Source organism: Euprymna scolopes, chromosome 2, assembly GCF_053919585.1.
Source record: "Euprymna scolopes isolate OS-2025 chromosome 2, ASM5391958v1, whole genome shotgun sequence".
Classification (NCBI taxonomy): Eukaryota; Metazoa; Mollusca; class Cephalopoda; order Sepiida; family Sepiolidae; genus Euprymna; species Euprymna scolopes.
Window position 1 is genome coordinate 79732330 of NC_136483.1, and position 23436 is coordinate 79755765.

At 29.7% G+C, this 23436-nt stretch overlaps 1 protein-coding gene across 26 annotated transcripts in view; it reads left to right on the forward strand.

The window, feature by feature from the left end:
- LOC145292934 (protein polybromo-1-like) overlaps nt 1-23436 on the forward strand; it is a 172713-nt gene that overhangs the window by 129981 nt on the left and 19296 nt on the right. For 12 of the 26 annotated variants that reach the window (XM_080139151.1, XM_080139203.1, XM_080139141.1 and 9 more), the window contains 9 exons: nt 226-313; nt 2157-2232; nt 4413-4585; nt 6711-6808; nt 6940-7011; nt 8252-8434; nt 9294-9425; nt 13047-13248; nt 15192-15230. In XM_080139151.1, coding sequence (XP_079995277.1) covers nt 226-313; nt 2157-2232; nt 4413-4585; nt 6711-6808; nt 6940-7011; nt 8252-8434; nt 9294-9425; nt 13047-13248; nt 15192-15230 — 1063 coding nt within the window. The remainder of the gene's footprint in view (nt 1-225; nt 314-2156; nt 2233-4412; nt 4586-6710; nt 6809-6939; nt 7012-8251; nt 8435-9293; nt 9426-13046; nt 13249-15191; nt 15231-23436) is intronic. The other 14 variants (XM_080139189.1, XM_080139307.1, XM_080139262.1 and 11 more) reach the window with 3 other exon arrangements.

Consider the following 23436-nt stretch of genomic DNA (forward strand, 5'->3'; position numbering starts at 1 on the left):
AGGGAAAAAATTCCTAGGTTTTTATTATTTTTAAAAGATGGAAACTAATGAATTAAAAAAAACATTAAAAGAAAACACTTTTGAAATTATTTCTTTTCAATCAAATTTGATATAAAATGCTTTTTCCTTGATGCATTTTCAATTTCTTTATGGTATTTCCTGTGTGTTAAGAAGGTATTTTCGTTTGATTTCATATATTTTATGAAAATTCTTTTTAATTTTCAGAATGTTGATGTGGAAGTATCAGGTCAAGAAGCTGTTGGAAACAAATATTATGAACAGTATAACAGTGGTAGCGGCTGTTTTAAATTAGGTAAGCAAAAAAAAACAAACTTTTATCCTTTGAAATTCTCTTTATTAGATGTTTCTACTCAACATCGCCTTGGGTTATTTTTTTCTTTCATTAATAATTTATGTGATTGTAACGTAAGAGGATTTTTAATCTACTTTAAAACAGTAAAAAGTAGCCCAAACAAGGAAATAACTGTATTCTTCAGAGTTAGTCCTCCCACTTTTTCAGTAAAAAGTTCATCAAAGGAAAGTATAGAGTTATGCCCTCCTTTTTTGAAGTAAAAATTGATCAGAGTTACTTCATTTTTTTTTTCTGAATATGCTGTCATTCTGAAAATTATTTAGGTTGGATAAAAGAATTTCTCAAATTAAATCAAATTATATTTTTTCCTTACTAAGAACATGTATCCACAATACACAAAAACCTGACGAACAGTTATACAAAGAAGAGAAAAAGAAGACACAAAGAACAGTGGAAAATTCCATCTATCTATATATATAAAAGCGAAAATGTATGTATGTATGTATGTATGTATGTTTGTGTGTCTGCTAAAAACTTTTGACCGACGGAACAAAAATTCACAAACTGGGTATCATATTAAAGCCCCACCCTCCGGACGACAAATATCGAAAAATTAGCCCAAAAGGACCATCAGAAGTGCGTCAACTGATCGATTTTCTGCAAGAGGGGGGGGGGGGGTCCCCCAAAAAAGTGACATTTTAATGTTAAACATTACATATTTTTAAATCGATTTATAACTGTCCCAAAAAATACGGGCGCCAACTCTTCTACATAAAGTATACACGGGGCCGTTTATTTTGGGTCAACTTGTAATTAAAACCCGCTGAGTCATGTCACGTGATCTTGACGTCAGCAAGCTCTGATGGCAGTGTGAATTTAAAAAAACATGTTGTTATCGGTAAAAAAAAAAAAAACTCTTACACAAGCTAAACTATGAACTTCTACGCTATGGCAATGTTACCAAAGTTATTAGCACATTAAAAATAGTTAGATACGATAGTTAAACGAAAAATAACAAGCCAAAAATGTGAAGTAAAAAAAAAAAAAAATACGCTTACAAAAAATATTAACGATCAAAGTTTTTACCAAAAAAAACAGCCAGACGCCATTTTCTTTTTTATTAACAGTCTTTAGAGTAAGGAAGACGAAGTGAGAGAGAGAGACAGACAGATAGAGAGAGATGTCTAGACAGGAAACGAAATACGTAATTTAATAAATGCTAATGTGAAAACAAAAAAATAAAATACTGCTACGTCATCTCGTAATGCTCCCGCGATGACCTCAGTGGCTATCTGTCAATCAAACCTCTTTCACTTGCTTTGTAAGCCTTATTTTAACACTATAATCAATTCCTCTTACTCTTGGCCTAGACAGTTAAGTGATTGGAGTTTGTTTCACCTCCGCGTCAAGGCTCCCGGGTTCAATCTAGCCTCACGACCAAAACTATTTTTTTTCTTTTACATCTTTAGACACGTGGGCAACGTTTCTTTATTTTTTTTACTTCGCTTATTCTTTAGTTAATTAATTTAAACATCGTTTCAGGGTTATTACTTATCCATAATACACAGACCTACAAACACCCGGGCAACGCCAGGTTCCCCCGCTAGTTAGAAATTAAAAAACATCTTTGGCAACTTCGTGTTTATTAGGCAACAGAAAATTTGATTTCTGAATTATTTGATCTTAGCAAAATACAAAACTATAAAATAAAGGCTTTTACAATTTTCTTTTTTCACTCTTCAGTGAAAAATCTTTCCTAAATCTATATCTTTATTCAATTATTAAACAAAGGATTTTGTTAGAAAATTTCTCTGTTCATATTTTTCAATTTTTTTTTTTTCAGGTGATTGTGTTTATATCAAATCTACAGAAGAGAAACCGTTCATTGCTCGGATAGATAAAATATGGTTGACCGCAGAGTAAGTAGTCATTGCTCTTTCTGTCCTAATATTGAAAACAAACTGTTTCTTATAAGTAATCAAATTTAGTTTATTCCATTCATCATTTTCATTCCTCTCATAATATTCTTCATCATCCAGCAAAAATCCATCTGTTTCATAAACCCCTATTCCTAAGTAGCTTCTAGTCTTGAGAAGTGGTGACATATTAGTAAAAAAAAAAAACAAAAAACAAAATCATAATGTGGATCAATTATTATCCCTATAACAATTTTTATTTGTAGTATTTAAATTCGTACATCTGGTATTATATAATAATTTTTTGTAAATAGAAGAAGAAAGATAAGGTTTTCTTTTTCTAGGATGCCCCTCATCAGTTGTCTTAATGTTGATGGAAATCATCGATGGAATGAATCGATGGAAAAATTTCAACTGAATGCAAATTCAAAGAAATTTTGTACAATAAATATATCACTATAAACAGACAAAATGAAGTCTAAAAGCAACATTTTTACATATTCAATGTGCACATGTAAGAGAACCCCTCAAATCAAATTTACCTATCTTGGGTAAATCTTTAATGGTAGAAAATAGTACAAACTAGCAGTTCAGCCCAGCTTTACTCGGGCCGTATGTACTGTTCATAACTTGCCCTATGTGTGAATACCCTTTATGTACAATTTCAAATGTTTGGACCAGAAATTGTCTGAGTAATTTTGTAGAGACCGCAGAGGTAATTATTTTAAAACTTTGACCCCTTAACATTTATTGTTTTGGTCTCAAATCAAAATAAAAGTTTTGACCCATGTCCAAGTTACCTGTATCTAAAATTTCAAGTGTTTAGGCCCAAAATTGGCGGAGGAGTTTGATAGAATCTGCAAAGGTCAACTCTTTCAACTTTGACCTTTTGGCAGCGAAATTTTTGCCCTAAAACTGATTAAAATGCCTGCCGCATGTCTGAATACCTGTTATGTATAAATTTCAAATGTTTAGACCCAAAATTGATGGTTGAACATATGCTCATTTTTGCATTAAATATTGATTCCTATTAATTCATACCAACTCTGTTGTATTGAACTGCTATCTTAATACTTAGTTTCACTGCACCTTATAATAAAGGTCTATACAAAATTTTAGCCAGATGTGCCTATATATATATATATATATATTTATATATATATATATATATATATATATATATATATATATATATATATATATATATGTGTGTGTGTGTATGGTTATTAAACATTTTTCCCATGTTGGTATATACCATAAATAATCATCTAATGATACGACTCCACAATCAGATTATGGGTGGGGGGTAAACAAAAGATTATGGGACACAAAGGGAAGAAGCTGTTCTCAGGATATTGAGCACTTTTTGATGACTATATACCACTTTCTATCCTGTGCAAAACGATTTTCTTAAATGCTGCCTCAGTCTAAAAAAATTTCTCTTTACGGTCTGTTGCAGTGGCCGTATTACTTTGCATGATTTGTAAACTTCAGATATTTTTTTATGTCTCCTTAAAGATAGGAGAAAAAAGCTTTAAAAATAAAAACTGAAATTCAATTTTAAAAATAACCAAATATAAATAAAATTCAAATATAAATAAAATTTTTAAAGAAAATGAAAATTTATTTTCAACACTTTGCAAACTGCACAAATGTTTTGTTTTAACCCAAATAAACGTTTTTATGTTTTAAAAACAATTGCTGATTACTTATTGCATTATTAAAAAAATAAATGACCTGTACTTAATAGCAAAAGCCATAAACGAACACACTATCCATTAGGCTAACATCGCAACAACGTTATGATATTGCAAATTTATGCTTTTAAAATGAAAGTAAGAATGAGCAGCATTCACGCATGTGTAGATTGTAATTGTTAAGAAAGAACATTGAAGGCAAGATTTTAACCTCTCCTTTAATTAAAATGACGTATGTACCAGAAAGAATTGATGATTTTTTTAAAAATTTTTAGATAATATACATCCAGATGGCTGTTCTTTCAGTCAATACCTTATTTATGGTGGTCCGTTTTTAGTTTTTTACTTTTAGCTGGACATACAAACAAACACATATGCGTACACACAGATGTTTGCCCTTTATATAATAGAAGATGTTTCCTTGCTCTTTTTGTTCTTGTTTGACTCTTCTTTTAATCAACCTTATTTTCATCTTTCATTTTTCAGTGGAAACACTTTCTTCTACGGTCCCCTATTTGTTAGACCTTCCGATGTGGAACATTCTCCTACACGCATGTTTTATTGTCGTGAAGTATTCTACAGCTGCAAAGAGACCTCCTTCCCTGCCATGACAGTCATTGGCAGATGTGCCGTTTTGCACATTAAAGATTACTGTTCATGTAAGTTTAACACTGACCCTTTCTTAAATCTGATGAGATTCCAGATTATATTCTAAACTGAAGGAACCAGATGCTTCCCAATATAGTTCTGGACACCGCTAGACAATGTGATTGCTTCCTCCATCCTGCTATTCATCTTTCCTGGCCCTTTTTTACACTTTTTTCTTACCCTATAACTCAACTGTCTTCCTCAACCCAATCATTGGTTATGACTTTAAACTATGTCACGTGAGGAGGCTCCAATTTGGGAGCTTTGAGGAATGTGGGTCATGCTTGGCATTAATCCTGGATTCACTCTCACCTGGAATTGAGTTTTAATATTTGTCAGGAGTCTCTCTATGAGTTAAAAGGAATCTATCGTTTACAGACTTAAAAAAATATATTCCTATGAAACAAATTAATATTTACCTATTTGGAGATATTAAAACTTGAAACATGAAAAACAAAAAAAGTTTTACCCAAATTGCGTAATTTGAAATTAAATGATCCCAGAAGGGTTGATATGCCGTAAAACGGCACAACCAATCAACAATAATAGCTTCAAACTTGAAAGTTATTTTCACAATTGTTATCACATATTTCAATGTCATAAATTTAGTCAATTTTGCTCAAATCTAATCCTCCATTTTTGAAAATTGCTACAAATTTGTTTATATTATGTAACTTTTTGATTGGAGATCCACTTCCATGAAAAATGGTTTCCTTGACTTATGACATTCAGTGTTTGACCTAGGTTAACATTACAAAGCATATTTATGTCAGATTTAGTCCATTTAGTAATTTCTTTGTTTATAGTGACATATTTATGTTTATAGATTGACATATTTTTTTATATGATTATTAAGATCAACAGTCGTGAAAATAGAATTTAAAAACAAAATTGTTTGAATTTTTTCATTGATGTCAGCACAGACAATAGTTGCTTCATTTTATAATTTTTTAGTTCTTTTCCAGAATCGTCTCTATATTATAAAATGAAAATAAAGAAAAAATTGTATGATGTATGTATGCATGGCAAAATAAAAATTTCATATTCCAAAAATCATGTATATTAATCCAGTATAGTAGAACTCAGGGATACAGTGGCTCTAAGATACGTTTTTTTTCAGGTTATGATGTGGAATATCATGTTTTTCCGGCACCTGGTTATATTATTTGCCCTGCCTTACTGTGTTATTTATAATGTTATTTGATTATATACGTGTGTATTATATACTGTACTGTATTTTATTACTAATTTTTAATGCCATATCCCGGGGTTCTACTGTACTTTAATTTTTAAATAAGAAAATAAAATTTTATGAGTTAACAGCAGAGTGACTGTTTTGGTTGTCATTTTGAAAAAAAAAATAAATAAATAAAACAAAAACAAGGGAGATAACTCAACAATATTTTAAACGTGGGTGATTTATGTTGTAATGCCTAGGAATTCCCATTAAGTGCTTAAAAATGATTTTCATTATAAAATAAAACGGTACTTGTACAGTTTAATGAAGACATAAAAAAATGAAAATATCGAAAAGAGGTTATATTGTATGTATCCGTTATGAAATGAAGTTCTCCAAAAAAAAAAAATTTCACTTAATTTCATCAAGTAGTTATTTTTTTATTTTTATTTTTTTTTTTTACAGCGAAAAAATAATTTGTTATGATACCGAGAAAAAGGTTTGATTTTTAGGAAAAGAAGCTAGTATTAAAGATAGGGGGGAAGTATCAGTGCTTTAAACTGAGTTATCTCCCCGTGGCGTGTTCAAAAATTAAAAGATGGCTACCTTCAACACGCTGTCATAAAAATGTGTTTTCTGCTGTAAAAAGAGACTGCTCAATCAAATTAAGTGAAATATTTTTTCGGAGATCTTCAGTCTAAAACGGATACTTACAATATAACATTTTTTTTGATATTTTCATTTTTTAATGTCTTGATTAAACTGCACAAGTACCAATAAAACTGCTTGATGAATCTACATGATTATTGTAATATGATATTTTCATTTCATCACAGCTATGCACATCATACAGATTTTTTCATTTTTGTTTTTTAATATAAGATAAATTTTGGACAAGAATTGATTTCTTTTATCTTGCAAGATTTGTATTAACTCGTAAACATTTTGTATTCTTTCAGATCGTATCACAGAAGTAAATGAAAATGATGTCTACATCTGTGAATCAAAATATCTTGAGAATGAGAGAAGCATCCGAAAACTTGCCAAAGGATTAAAAGTGATTGTTTTTCCTTTTTATTCTTCTTATCTTGAAAGCAGGCGTGAACAATTTTCTTTTTTTGTGTTTTTATCTGTTTTCTTTTTTAATCTTTTTTATTGTATTTTTTTATTTTTTGTTGTTATTTTCAGAAATATTCCCTTTCTCCAAAAGTTACTGATGATGAATTGTATTTTTTCAAAAAGCATATTGTTCCGCAAAAGGTTTGTCTTAATTTTATTTCAATTTTTATGAGATGTATTGTAGAGGTGGTAAGGCTTCTAGCAAAAAAAAATCTAAATTCTGATGCTGTGGTCAATTAAAAAAAAAAATTTTTTTTTTAATTTTCAAATTCTGAAAAATATGCTTGCTCTTAATCAGAAAGAAACCAAGCCTCCAAGTAACTCAAAAAACAAAAAAAAAACCCTGACATTTGCAAAAATTATGGAAAAAGCAATGAATTATTTTGTGACTCTTCAAAATTTGAAAGGAATTTAGAAACATTTTAACTGTTGAGTAAAATATCATTTCTATCTTTAAAATTCTTACAAAATCCTCATGTGTTAAAAGATTGAAAGTTTTGGAAGCACATTCAATAATTTTATAAATAGGGATTAAAGAAGCATTACTTTAATACAATTAGTTATAGTTTTATAAGAATTAGGTTTAATTAAGAATTGACCAAACCATGCAATAACAATAATTTAGCTAAAAAAGTAAAGGTAAACGATTCCTGGACAATACTAGGTAAGTACAGTTAGTAGAGTAATGTATTTTTTAACAAGTTGCAAGAAGAGATGACACAGGTCATCATCAAAGATTACTCACTAACAACAACTGGTGATGCTTCCTGGAGTCTTGGTGACAACAAATTCTGCTTTCTTTTTAATTAATTTGATAAACAAAACTAGGGTGAAGGGTTCAAACACCAATGTTGCTAGTCTCATACAATGAGAACTATTTATATTGTTTGTCATCCAGGGTCAGAATTGAATATATTCTCTTCATGAGAAGAATACTTTAACTTAAAATATACTTTATTCATCTTAACTATTTGAATCTTTCTTTAATTTAGAGTTGGAGAGTAGGGGGCAAGAGGGTTAATCGCCTAGATCTGTCCCCACTATTTAACTCAGTAAGGGGGCAAGAGGGTTAAGCGCCCAGATCTGTCCCCACTATTTAACTCTCAGTAACTGATTTCTAGCTTCAAATCCTTTCCTATATCACATGATTAAGCTAACCAATCAGATCTATCTTCACTCTCATATAGAGCCACAGATGCATTTAAAGTCAAACCATCATCAATGATCCATGTTAACCTCGTCAAAAAGCATATTCCTGCTGAGTAATTTGTAGCACTACATCGTTCAACTTGATTGTCTTGTAAAACCACTAGTTTCAATGTAATAATGGTTTCTATTGTTTCCATTGCTTGATTTGTTTTTTGTTTTTCCCTTTCTTTATGTAAAGGAACCGTCGCCATTACTTCCGGAGGCTGTTGATATGGAGGATATAGAGGATGAAGAAAAAATGGATTATCCCCTTGTGGCGACTCCTAACAAGACTCTAAATGTATCTTATGAGGAAACGCCCTTGCCAGAGAAATCCGGGAAAAAAGATGGCACTACGGGAACAAGAAAGTCTAATGTAAGCCCTTTTCTTCTTAATTGCTTAATTTACATTTTTCTATACAAAAGAGAGAAAATTTTGTTTATAATGTCAGTATAAAAATATGATTCTAGGTGCTCTTTTATGATTTACTAGCTGTTTACCTGGCATTGCCTGGAATACACTAAAGTCATTTTAGTTTTTATTTGTTTTACACATTTTTAAACTTAAGGTAGGCAACTCCTATTATATTCAATTTAAACTGAATTATCCTCTTCATTAATTTTTACTTTTAGGTGATTATTTAAAAATTTTTCATACTATCATTTATTTAGACTAAGTAATTTTAAAAATAAATTGTAACTAAGTACATCATTATATTGTCAATAACAGAGTATAATAATAAAAATATAAAAAAATTGGTTAGTTAAAAGCCAAGTTTAATCTGTCAGATTATATGCTATATATATATATATATATATATATATATATATATATATATATATATATATATATATATGACTTTGAAAATCTGACAAGATAACTGTCTAATGTCTCTATTGTTTCCAACTATGGCAATTCATTACTTTTGCAATTTTTTGTGAATCTTATTTTTGATGTTTTGTGCACCAAAATGTTAAATATAATGTATGTTATATGCTGCGATAGTTTAATGCAGAGACAAACAACATTGTAACACTGATAACCGTCTTGTTATCAAAATTCATTGTGATTCTAAGAGTTTGATTGGAAAAATATTCTTGTTCAAAAAAGCTTCTTTTCATGGTAAGATGAAAACACATTTTGTTTTTATTCCATTGTTTTTTTTTAAATTAATTTTTAAATTTTATAATTTAATATTTTATTCTATTATTTAATTCTTTATTTCTGTTTTCAGTCTAAAAATGCCAATAATATTCGAAGACAGCCAAGCGGTTATATTGTATTTGCAGGAGAAATCCGCAAACAAATTCAGCAGGAAAATCCCGAATGTTCATTTGGGGATATCAGCCGAATTGTAGGAACCAAGGTAAAGACTTCATTTTTTGCACATGTTTCAAACAAAATTAAGTGCAATACGTTCAGTTTATAGTGAATTTCATATGATGATCTTTGGTTCTTTACTTATTGACTTTGTTGTTTTTCAAACATTTTTTAGTTGTGGATTCTTTTTGATATTAAAAAAATTAAAATCTTACTGATGTAAAAATCAATGATCAAAAATAAGAAAGATTATATGAAAAATATTGTGAGTTGCTTCTCTATTATTATTGTTAAGAGATTGTTTATTCCTTCCTTTCTTTTTGATAATAATAATAATGGTTATTGTAATAGTGATTATTATTATTGTGCAATTATTTTTAGTTCTTTAATGCTCTACAGAGTTTTCTGAGTCTTGTCTCTGCTACTACGAACAATTTAGAGACATTTTTGACATTATGTGAATTGTTTAGAGGATGATTGACAACTTGATGTCCAATCATGTAAAGTAGATCTCATTTTCGTTACTAGGTTTTTGTGTTTTCTGAGAATGATTTCAATTGTATCACTGTCACTTTTTAGATGATATGGATTCTTTTGATGTTGATTGTTATATTGTTGTATCGATTCACCTTCTCTTCTTCAGAATTTATTAAGTCTTGATCCACTTGTGTGGCTACTAATTTTGGCACAATTAATCAGAATTGAAAGAATCAAAACTTTTTGAGGTATCGGAATTGGAAAAATTTGTGCCTATTTTCCGATGTCAATAGTGATTCTTTTAATTTTTTTTGTTTTGTTGTAAAATTGCTGGTACTAATGATAAAATGATAAATATTAATTGATTTTAAACTACCAGTAAAACTAATATCTATAGTTCCCAAAGTGTATTTTTAACGGTTGTGAATATTCATATATTACATGAGTTTTTATGATAATCAAAAAAAAAAACTCTATAACTAAATATTTAAAAGTTTAAAAAGAATCAAAATTGGAATCGGCCATTTAATTGGAATCAAGAATAAAGAACAAAATCAGTAATTGTTTTGGAATCGTCCCATCATTAGTGGCTATACCAATTATTGTGTGTATTTCTCTGATAGGGTAACAGCTGGTCAGTATCTATGATGAAGCTATGTGAGCAACACGAGCATCTGCACTGAGATGACATGGCACATTAATGACTTAGCCAGATTGAGGCTGGCAAAATATATACAATACTAATTTTCTAGTAAACAAGTGGCTTGGCAAAAATTTAGATTGGTATGTTGTGGTATGTTCTAAACCAGAGTTCTTTGCGATTGTTGTTTCAATATTAACTAAAAAGTAGTTCTTTATATGTTTTGCATTGTTGTTGAAACTTTGCTGACTCTAGCATTAAATATACATGCTTATTGTTTGGCAAAAGCTATATTTTTCTATTACGCTATTGTAAAGCATAGCTGGAGTTATTTCTCCAGAGCACAAAGTGTGAATAAGTGAGTATGAACAGCAAGTTTTTACTCATGCTGACCCCACTCCTCTACACAATGTTGGAATAGTCTATTGAAAGGCAAATGTCGATATATATGATTCCAGTGGCATTGCAGAAGTTGCTAAAACATTGCAGTATTCGACCTCAAACTGCCTTGGAGAATCCAAATATTTTTTGGGATTCTCCCAAAGTGTTGAGTAATAATGGCGGGCAATGCTGAAACAAGCAAAAATGAGAATTCAAATAACAAAACTCTCGGGCAATGTTAGATTACTCAAAAGAGTGACTTGATTGTTGACCTCTGACATAAAGGCGTCCCAGATTTTGATCATTGATGCAAAAAGCAGATGTAAACGCTAGATAATGTGAATGGAACAATGGAAAACAAAATTATGAAAATTATAGGCTAAATAAAAACAAATGAGGTTGAACAGAAAACAGAGACCACACGAGAGTGAAACAACTGAATTCTGTCTGCCCTCCTCCTCTTTCTCTGCTCCATGCCACACGTCCATTTGTCAAGTAAAGTTTGATTGTTTTTATAGCCAAAAGAATTTGTACTTTTATTTGATAAACATAGCAATACTTCAGATGTAATTTTGTGTTCTTAAGAGTACAAGTGAAAGGAAAAACAGAAGCATATCAAACAAATATACACCCATATGTAACAAAAACCTTTCCTATGATTTAGGTATAGCAACAAAAGTTTGAGATAATTTTTTCTTTGTCTTAGATGAGTTGTATTCTCAGATGAGCACAAAGTATTGGTTTTCAGAGGTCAAATAATCTGCCTTCATCCCTTTTATCATTATTAGCAGTTGTGCTAAGTTTATATCTGAGATGCATGATTAATCTGGAAGCTGGATTTAGTTGTCAGAGTCTGTTGGAGAATTTTATAGACAATGTGAGCTTGTCATCATTGCCACTGCTTGGCTTTGATAACCTTTAAATTTAATAGTGCTCTTACATTTTTGTAACAGTTATCTAGTGATTTCTTGTTTCAATACAGGTAACTATTATTCTCCGCACGCTAATGTACACTATTATTATTATCATCATGTTATTAGAGACAAAGAGAAAGAGAGAGAGAGACTTGAAGGTAAAGAAGGTTTTCCCAGCAACATTTAAAATGTCATCAAAAGAAATTGAGAATAAATTACTAAGACGAGTATAATCAATTAATTAGTTTTGTTCAAATTGAGACAAATTAACCAAATTTGACATCAAATGACTGGGAAAATGATGACATTCCATCAAACCAAACTAAACTTTATTTATTGCAGACTATTATCCTCATCTTTTTAGTTGTTTCATGACGTTTCGGCCAACTATTCCTCTGGCCTTTGTCAGGTGGTAACCGCGACGGGATAGGAACTCTGAATCTCCTAACTATGGAAGGCAGTAATTGCTGAGGATGCAGTTAGGAGATTCGGAGTTCCTATCCCGTCGTGGTTACCACCTGACAAAGGCCAGAGGAATAGTTGGCCGAAACATGAAACAACTAAAAAAAAAAAAAAAAAAAAGAAAAAAAGATAATAGTCCGCAATAAATAAATTAATAAATAATACTCATCTCAATAATGAATTCCAATTGAATAATATACAAACTAAACTTGTCTCAATCAATGTGTTTTTTTACCTTGCCCATTTGATGTATCGTGGATATAAGTTCTCTGCTTTTTAGTGGAATTCTGCTTATTTTAATCTCCAAAAAAGAGGATTTCTGCTTAAATCATTAAAATCTTTTATGGATGCAGATTTTCTCGCTTTTTGATTGAAATTCACTTTTTTTTTTTTTTTTTAATAAACAAAAGCTGAATACTGCCAAATTGCTAGAGCCTTACTTAATTTTTTTGTTGTTATTTGGTTAAATTTTATTTTTATATTTCTAACTCTCTAGCTTTATTTTTCTTTCTCTTTTCCTGTTTTTTTCTCTTTGCCATTTTCCTCCTTGTCATCTGTTTCCATTCTTTTCCCTCTTATGACAGTTTTCTCTGAAAACTAAAAAAAAGTTAATTTTGTTGTGGAGGCTGAAACTCCAGACAATTCATGAAGACGGTAAAGAAGTTAGATAACTTGTCCCATGAAAGAAAGATTTTCTGTTTCCCTCCCCTCACATGTGCACTTGATGTCTTTTTCTTAACTTTGATTTTCTTATTTTTCATTTGCTCATATTTTGTCTTTCTTTCTGTGTTAGTGGCGTAATTTAAGCAAAGACGAGAAGGAACGTTTTGAAGAGAAAGCCAAAAAAATTGCTGAAGAACAGGCTGCAAAACAGGAAGCTGCTGAGAAAGCGTTCAATGAATCTTTGAACAATCCTCAAAGTCCTTGGTCTGATTACAGCCGAAGTATGTCTCCAGCTGCTGGACAACCTGTTGCTAATGGTCAGCCAACCCCAGGTAATCACATACAATCATTTCTTTTGCTTTGTCGAAATATATATAAAGTCTTAATCTCTTATAGAGAATTTAACAATGTTTTATATGTGAATAATTTAAGAATAACTTTCTGAGATTTAGACTTTAGAAAAATGTTCTGAGTATTTCTAAATTGGGTGAAGTTGTAAAGTAACACCTTTAGCTAAGCCACATATTTGTTTTAGCTGATTATATGTGAACATCCTTGAAAACTTGGCTGAAAGAAGAAAAAAAAAACCCCAATTATTTTAGAATTTAGATTAGGTTATCAGTTTTGTAGATAAAATTAAATTACTTGGCCATTCTAACTTTTTAAATCAGTTAACTAAATTTTCTTACCACTATGTCAGATTAGCAATGTTGCAAAAATTACATAAAAAAAAAAGTAGAATCCCACACAAAAAACACATTCATAACAAAAAGTAACATTTGTTTAGTTCACTCTCCTAAAATGCTAGAATGGCCCGGAAATGGGGGATCAGTTTATGTAAAATTTATATGGAAAACTGATCCTGATTTAAATTCTAAATTAATTGTTTTATTTTTTATTTTATTTTTTCATTGTGTATAAAAAAGTAGACTCTTATTTTTTGTGGAAGGGTGGCATGGGGGTGATTTAGCTGATTTTTAATCTACAATGATACCCTCAATTGTTTTTTTATCTTTTGGAACTCTTTCATATATTACCCCTCCTCCTACCTAACACACATACACAAACTCGATGTGCAAAATGATTTTATCTACAGACTTTGTTCAACTTAAAAAATGGAAATATTTAGTTTTGCTTTTTTCTTCTTTCCATTTCTACACCATTGCCCTCTAAAATTGAAACTAGTCCATAAAAATTACAATTATTATACGCATCATATCATATAAAATCAAAACTGAAAAGGCAAACTTGTTTGCTTGATGGTTTGCCTCCACTTTAGACCCAACAAACCACCCCATCCTAAATTTCCCTTAATGGACAGAAGCTACACTTGATGATCTGAAAATCACCCCTTTCCATGTCCGTGATATCATAAAAAAACCTAGACACCTTGAAGACGTGTTGGCCTGATCTCATCCCTGCTATACAATTAAAAAAATGCTCTGCTGAGGTTACCCCAGTTCTCTCTAAACTCTTCAACAAATGCCTTCTCGAAACTCGCTTTCTTGACTACTGAAAAATTGCTTCTGTTGAATCAGTTTTCAAGAATTCTGGCAAAAGAACTGACCTATTCAATTATTGCCCCCATTAGACTCCTCCCTCTCTTCTCCAAAATCTTTGAGTTCTTAATCAAGGAAGCACTAGTCCACCACTTCATAGATAATAAACTTCCCGACTGACAGCATGGATTTAGGCAAGCCTGTTTTACTGCAGATATCCTAACTGTAATCTCCGAATATATATACCACACACTGGATAAGGCAGGTGAGGCTAGAGCAGTAGCCTTAGACATATCTAAGGCCTTTAACAGTGTTTGATATGATGGTCTTCATGTGAAAATTAAATCCTATAGTATTACTGGATGAATACTTAGCATAATCAAATCCTTCTTAAATAAGAGAAAAATCCAGGTTGTCCTTGATGGTCATACCTCTGAAGAACATGATATAAATATGAATGTACCACAGGGATTGATCCTTGAACTTTTATTATTTCTGATATTCATAAGTAACCTCCCTGATAAAATTGTTTTTGAGATGGATATATTGAATTTATCGAAGAGTATTTCAATTGAAATGATAAATCATCTTCATTTTGCTTCACTTGGAGATCAAGTGTTTCATTTTGATCTGACTCTTAGTTAATTTCCTTTCAGATTTCTACCAAAAAGGCCTTTTACCAATTGACATCTTGCTTTCTATCTCTATTTTAAATTGCTTTCTCCATTTTTTTTCTATTTCATTACTGTTTTCTATTGACTTATTTTATTTGCCAGGAAATTTCCACAACCAGTTTGGATTTCAAGCCTTTCAAGGTTAGCATTTCAGCTAGCACTTTTATGCCCTTCTCTTTCACATGGTCACTCTAACAGACTCCCTATCTCTTAATCTCTTCAATCAGCCACTTTCTCTGGCTCACTCAGTCTTCATTCTATGGCTCATTTGATCTCTCTTTCTTTCGATCACTTAGTCCCTTTATTCTCTCTCTCTCTTTCTCTTTCTTTCTCTCTTTTTTACTTAGTCTTTGGTCACTCTCTGACTCATTTACTTTTCTCTCTCTCTCTCTGGTCCACTTAGTTTTCAGTCACTTTCTAGCTCAATTGATCTCTCTCACTTAGTCTCTTCATTCATTTACACACTCTCTCTTTCTCTCTGGCAAACTTGGTCTTCAATCACTCTTTGGCTCATTTAGTCTCTAAATCTCTGGAGTTTGCCCTCTAACCTATAATCTTTTCAATCACCCCTCCATTTTTCTGGCCTGTTCATGACTGCAGTTCACAGCTTACCACTAAGAGACTAAAAAAGAATGGCTAATAATAATCTGCCATTGTGGATCCCTGATGATGTGTGGCCTTTTGAGCTGTATCTTGTTATTTCAATTTAGTGGCTGCTCAAATGCTTCAAGTCTTTACTACTGATTCCTTTCTGCTTGACTTTCAAACAAGCTTGAATGGCCATTAGATATGAAAGTTGTTTTCCCCACTTCTATCATTTACTTGTTGAATGATTGCCAATACAAAACTCTTTGCATTGTCAGATTTTAATGGTGTGGTTCCCTGTGTTTGGCCAAGGAATGAACAGTACTTATTGTACACCAGATTTAATAAAAACCAAATAACTTTGGCAGCATATGATTAATTATGAAGAGATCCCAACTGTTTATATATGACAGAGAGTCAACTTTATTTCCTAAGATTTTGTTCAAAATTGGCACAAAATGATGTATTCTTTTTTCTCTTTTCTTTTCTTGCAAATAATTCTCAGCATTCAGTTGCCATTTTTTTCTCTTCTCCTTTCTCTGCAGTCGCAGGCTTTTCTTATTTTTGCAACCTTCTAACATATAATGAATGCTTTCTCTCCAAGTAATGTCACACTCTTCCTTACTAATAATACTAACAACACCTTTCTACCAGCACCACCAACACTCACTAATAATAATTGCTACCAACTCACCTATGGATGAATGGTGTTTTTTTTAGTTATTGTTTCTGCCTCCCGAACTTCCCAAGGAAAGCATTGCAAAAGAACTGAGAATAAGATGTAAACAAAAACAGGGTTTTTGAAAAAAAAGTTCACTTGACAAATTTTATGGACAACTGTCAGATTTACTCTCTCCCTCTCTGCCTTCGTGCCCTACAAAGGATGCATCGGAAAACCAGACCCTTTTCTTCTTCGTCTATTTTCTAAAAGTCACAAATTTCAATGCATGTCTTCATTATTTACTCATTGTTCTGATTGTAGGAATGAAAAAATCATATCCAATGGCAAAAAAAAGAAAAAAAAAAAAGAAAGGGGAGGGGGGATCTCAAAATATTGAATAAGAAATGTTGTGCATGTCTTTTGATTGGGAAGAACGTTGTGGGGGCTTTTGATACATATATATTTTTCAAGCATTGAAGATTTTGTCATGTTTGATAAAAAGAGAAAAATTTATTTATCTGAATATTTTGTTTTTAACAATGACTTACATTTTGTTGAAATAAATTTATTTTATAAATTAATAAATGTCCAACATATTTAATTAAAAAAAAACCTTCTGGAAGTTGGTACATTGTATTTAACAAGAATATCATATTGTGTGTGTGTGTGTGTGTGTGTGTGTGTGTAATATATTTATCCACAGACACTGCTTCGCTATATCACACTGTGGCTAGACATGTGATTCCTTCAGACCGACATTTAAAACATGTTTTTGTGACAGTTTGAGCTTTTATCCACATGTAAACAATATCAAAATTCAAAAAGTACTCATTGTTCCTAATGACAGCTAGTTATTTCACTTCCTACAATGCTACAAGGAGATGAGAAACATATACATATAGTCTTCGAAAAACAGGCTTCTTCACTGTCACACAGCTCTTCAGTGTGGCTAAACATGCAAATTCTTCAGGCTGAAATTAAAATCTGGTTATTTTTCGACAGTTAGAGCTTTTATCTTTTTGCTATTACCTTTTTTGCTGTATATGTTTTGTTTTCTTACATTTGCATTATCAATTGCCGAGAGTGCTAAATTCTTTTATCAAGAACTAAGAAATATATTGTCAAAAGTTATTATAATCTATGTATGTATAGAGTACTGTTGAAATAAGTAAACAAATAGATGCACATATATGCATTATATATATATATCTATGTTCCAATAATAAATAATCAAAAGGTGGTTATCTTAATATTTGACTGCTGTTTCAATAGTAAACCCAATCTTGAATGTAAGTTCAACTTGAAATGCGAATATTAATGGTACTTTTCAAATTTACTTTTCATGACATAAATATAAGATATAAATTATTTGCTAGTATAACATGAGAATTTTCTTATTTGTATTTTGTTTTAAATTTGAAATCTTATGCATAAAAAGTTTTCTTTATCTGTGTTTTAAACTATATTGAAATTTAAATTGAATACTTAGGTATTTTTGATTTTTTTTTGTTTTCGTTTTAATCAGAACTTAAAAAAGAAAATCTTTATATGTTTGTATTTGGTTATGAATTCTCATTTCATATTTAATAATTTAATTTTGATTTTTGATGTTTATAATTTGGTATTTTTTCTCTAAGCATAAATTAGTTCTAAGCATAAATTTAGTTTTTTCTCTAAGCATAAATCATATTACAAGAAGATATTAATTTTAAGATTTCCTCATTAATATTAGTAATTTATGCTTTTATAATTTTATTTCATGTATATTTTGATAATGTGGTATTGTTTTTGCATTTTCTATTTTCAAATGTTATTATATCTATATCTTTGAATAAATTTTCTTTAAGTTCAATATATACTTTTTTTTTTGTTAATGACAGTTCTTTTATATATTATGTTGGCTGTTAAACATTTATTTACAATGATTTTGTTTCTACAAGTATATAGAATGCTATTGTTATTACTCTAACCATTACTGTTGTTATTATTATTATTAAAAAACAATTTTATTTTTGTTTTCATATTTTCCATACAAAAATTACTAAGTTTTATATTATTCTTATTGATAAGTTTTTATAGCTTATTATTTTTGAAGAAATATTTATCTATTATGTTCAAAACTACATTGTCAATCTGTGTTTGAGGTGGATTTAACAAAATTCTGTTTCGTTTTTGGTTATATTTATTTTTATTGATATTAATTCACTGTTTTTCCAAGTTGTTTCGTTTTATTTCTGGTTTTGCCTGAACATATTCATATTGGTGGATTTTATAGATATTTTATAGCTTATCGAAGTAGAGATTTGTTTGAAAATTGTTTGGGGTTTATTAGAGTACTTATCAATATATAATGGGATATTATTTTGGTTTGCTTAAGGCTTATATATTACATTATTTAGATTAAAAGTTATATCTAGTACACATATCTCAATATAAAATAAGGTATGTTTATATATTTGTATGTAAATAAATAAATTAACCACTCATGAATTTTGGAACACAGTACTAAGCATTAGAAGTGGTTATATGAGCTATATTTAATTTAGCCTTATGGAAAGGGGCAAAGGGAAGGTTTAAACTCTTTATGAAAATTCAGAATATTCTTGATTTTTATAAAATTTTAACAATAGGTATTAGACATAACTTAATATTCTACAAATTTTAGTTTCTTTGGAGTATTTTAAAGGGGTTTAAAGAGCATAATATGAGTACAACCTGCCATTTGAAAATTCATATAGTTCATATTCGCAGGCAATATTATCTAAACACCAATTAAGAAAGATTCTTTGAATTTCAATTTCTTTTTAAGACCCTTAAACTTAAATCCTTAAGCATTCTCTCAAATCAAAATCATGTAATTAATTTTGATCAAAATTAGAAAGCTGAGCAGAAAAATAATTTTGAAATATCTAGCATTTACAGATGTTATGGCAGGTGACTTCACGGTTCTCAACCACTTCTTTAGTCTAAGAAAGGTCATAAATTTATTTAATATTTCACTTTTAAAACAAAAGTATTTTGCAATTTTTAATAAATCAGATTTAATATGAAAGAAAATCTCATAACTATGAATATTTGATGGATTTTAAAAAGTTTTGTTGTACCCAATTTTACTCATAAGGTTGATCTGTGGCATATTGTTTTCAGGTATTAGCTAAAGGTGCAGCAAGTAGGAATAGAACCTGTGACTAAGTGATTAAAGTTAGAGTGTACATATATGCTAGAAGAATACTTGTTCTGGAAAGAGTAAAAGGAATTTCTTGAATAGAATAGTTTTGCACCACTTTTTTGCTCCTTTGTAAAGATTAAAATCAAGATATAATAATACTAAACCTTCTGTCTAAAATCCTTATTCTAAACTCTATTGCATGATTTTGATTCTAGAAAATGTCTAAAATTTAAAGCGTCTTTAGAAGAAATTGAAATTCAGAAAATCTAGCTTCATTTATTTCTAATGACGATGGATCAAATTCAAATCTGACACAATTGAATTTTCAAATGAGAGTGTGTGCCCCTATTATGCCTAAAAACTTTTAAAATAGTTCCAAGAAACTGAAATTTGAACAATATTTATTAATTGATGTTTAATAATTGGAATATCTGGGTTTTCGCAAAGGGCTTCTATCTTCTTTTTATCCCCTTTGAATTAAATTTAATTCAATGTAGCTCACATTTTGGCCTCTTACTTATACTTAGTAGCTGTGTTCTAAAATTCATAATGATTGGTTAATTAGTTTAAACATAAGCCCTGTACATACAAATATATAAACATACTTAACTTTAATAAGATATATTGTATGATTTTGTGCTTTTATATAAGAGAAATATTCAGAATGTACAATTATGTATGCAAGAGTATATATTTTTATTCTAAATAACACTATATTGTACATTCCTACCTGTTGTTTCACAAAAAATACTGGAAAGATAGCACATAGGACTAAAAAATGCCAAGCATGATTGCTCTTCAGTTGATAGTTTGAAAGTGATTACTTTTAAACCGTCAACTGAAGAAATACTTAATAGAACAAGATGAAAGTAGAAACATTCTATTTAGCAGACGCTAATTTTCTGTATTTTTTGGTATTTATGGTGCTGCAAGTATCTCAGACTCCAGGATGGCCAACACCAGCCAATGCCTTATACTTGATTTCCATGCAGTCTGATCCAAAGGATCAGCTTCAGTCAATTACATGCAGTTATTTCACTAATATATATATATATATATATATATATATATATAGATATATATATATATATATATATAGATATATTAGTCCTTGCGCGAAAGAGCAGGACACAAAATGTTTTAAATAATAATAATAATAGAATAACAATAACAAAGACTTTTGCTGGCGAGGACTACTATTGACCGTAACCAGTTATACAATCCTTTTGAAATTTTCATCTCTATTTTTCTCATTATGTACTAAATATTTGTTAATGAAACCTATATGAAATATGTTCCTTATTAAATTTTAAAGATTTTCTATTCTGAAAGAAGTTTTAAAAAATTTAATCTAAAAAAATTATTTGAAAGTTTTTGTTAAAAAAAAATTCAGATTTTCTCATTATTCAGATCTGTAATACAAAGAAGGGGTTGCAAAAAATGAGTTGTGGTCTGAGGAGAAATACAAACTGAAACAGAGAATATTCAGACCTGTAATAATACAAAGAGGGGGTTGCAAAAATGAGTTCTGTGAGGAGAAATACAAACTGAAATAGAGAGAAGGAGAGTTTTAAAATATAATCTTAAAAAGATAAGATAGAAGTTAGAAAAGCATTTCATCCAAGGCATGAAAATTGTTAAACAAAATGTTTTTACTATAGGCTTTAAAAATAAAGGTATAAGATTCAATTTGAAATTTATTTATCTTCAAAGTGCACTTTTATAAATTTTACAAAGTTAGGTATAAAAATTTAAATTGAATCAAAATTACCTTGGATTTATTTTATGTAATGTACATTTTGTTGCAATTTAAAAATATTATCTTTCATCTAGCAATTAATGATATAGATATAAAATTTTCAATGATTTTTTTTTAAAAAGTGCAACAGAATGTACATTACATAAATAAATCCAAGGTAATTTTTTAATTCAATTTAAATTAAATTTTTATACCTTACTTTGTAAAATTTATAAAAGTGCACTTTGAAGATAAATGAATTTCAAATTGATCTTATACCTTTATTTTTAAAGCCTATAGTAAAAACATTTTGTTTAACAATTTTCATGCCTTGGATGAAATGTTTTTCTAACTTATATGTATATATATATGCCTTATCTTAACATTTTACTTGAAGTTTTATCCACTTCTCAAAATTGGCAATGATTGAATAAACCTTGAAACGTCAATAAATTGTTAGAATAAGCTGCATTTATTATTATTGTTCCTATTTACTGTGTCCTCCCACGAGGACAAAGTTAGACACCAGGGTCGTTTTTTAATGTGGATAAAAGGAACAAAAATAAAAATTGTCTCAGTTGTGAAGGATTTCTCCTCCACTAGCCGAGAACAAAAATTGAAGTGTAGCATCAGAACTACACTTTGATCTTGGCTTGCATGCTTTATATAAAAGTATATTAAGTCGTTTGTCTGTGCTAGATTTGTCATCTTCATTCAGTTTGGTTCCAGTTTTGATAAGTTTATTTCCATGTTATTATTGATGAATCGAAACAGTTGAATCATCAAACATCTTTATTTTTTAATCAAAATTTAAAATGAAATTTTTGTGTTTAATAATTGCATTGTTTCTTCTTTCGTTTCTTTCATTTCAATGCAACACATTGTTTCATGATCTTTGCTCACATTTTCTGTTTCATATTTCTCTTAAATTAGTTTTTAGTTTTGGGAAATTCAATACATTTTTTTTCTATTTTTATTGTATTTTATGACAACATTCCAATAAAATGTACTATAATTATCAAAACAAAATTTAAAAGTTTTATTTTAGGCATGGCCAAAAAGTGAAAGAAAAACCAAGTTCTTTTCTTTTTTTTTTTTTTTTTTTTTTTTAAAATGAATTAACATCTATTAAAATCCATTATACTTGAGCAATTTTTTCCCCAGAAAGATAAAAGCTTGAATTTTATGTAAAAAGCAGAATAATATAAAACTTTTTATACTATTTTTTAATAAAATTTAAAATTTCCCAAACCACACTATTCAACGTCATTTTTGTCTCAATCACTAAAACATTTATATATTTTTTAAGAGGTTTTTGAACCAAATAATTTTTTTTTGTCTAAATAAGATTTAGGATGATTTGCTATAAGAATATGCAAAAATATTATAATATAAGTACCTGAATTTCCAAAAAATTCCAACTCTATAGGTTTGCGTAGTGAAATTAATAAAAAACAAAATTTAATTCTAGTTCAAAATTAAGTATGGATGCCTGAAAGGGACTAAATAAACTATATTTAGTCATGTATTTTTAATATTTGATTTGACGATTAAGTGAAGGGTTAAATTCTTTTTCATAAGCGAGATGTGTAGATCATCGTATAACGATTTGATCACTGTCTGTCTGACGTAATGAACATTTAAATTAAAATGTTTAAAATTCAACGCTATTTCACACGGTTAATGGTAGCCGAATGGATACGGCCTCCGCTAATCGAGCCAGAGATGTCTCGTGTCACGGGGTTCGAATCGTTCGACTGGTAGTAATCGTGACACTCTGCACTGAAGAATCCCGAAAGGATGAAACACTAGTGTCTGTAGGTATTTAATTATTATAGTAAAAAAATAATTATATATATATATATATATATATATATATATATATATATATATATATATATATATATATATTGTCTACATAACCCCTGAAGTTAAGCAACAATGAGTACCAGATGGCTGACCATTTTGGGAATGTTAGGTGTCGTATGTGTTGAAAAAAACTCCTGCATCTTTTATCACAGTTGGGCCACCATAGGTGAATAAATAAGAAATTGCCAATAGAAATTATCATTTTTAGCAAAATGCACAGTTATTTATCGATTTTTTCTTTTTTCTTTTTTTTGGTATCAATTCTTCAAAGCATTTCCTATTGGGCTCACTAAAAGAAAATTATTAATTCATTTTTTAAAGATTT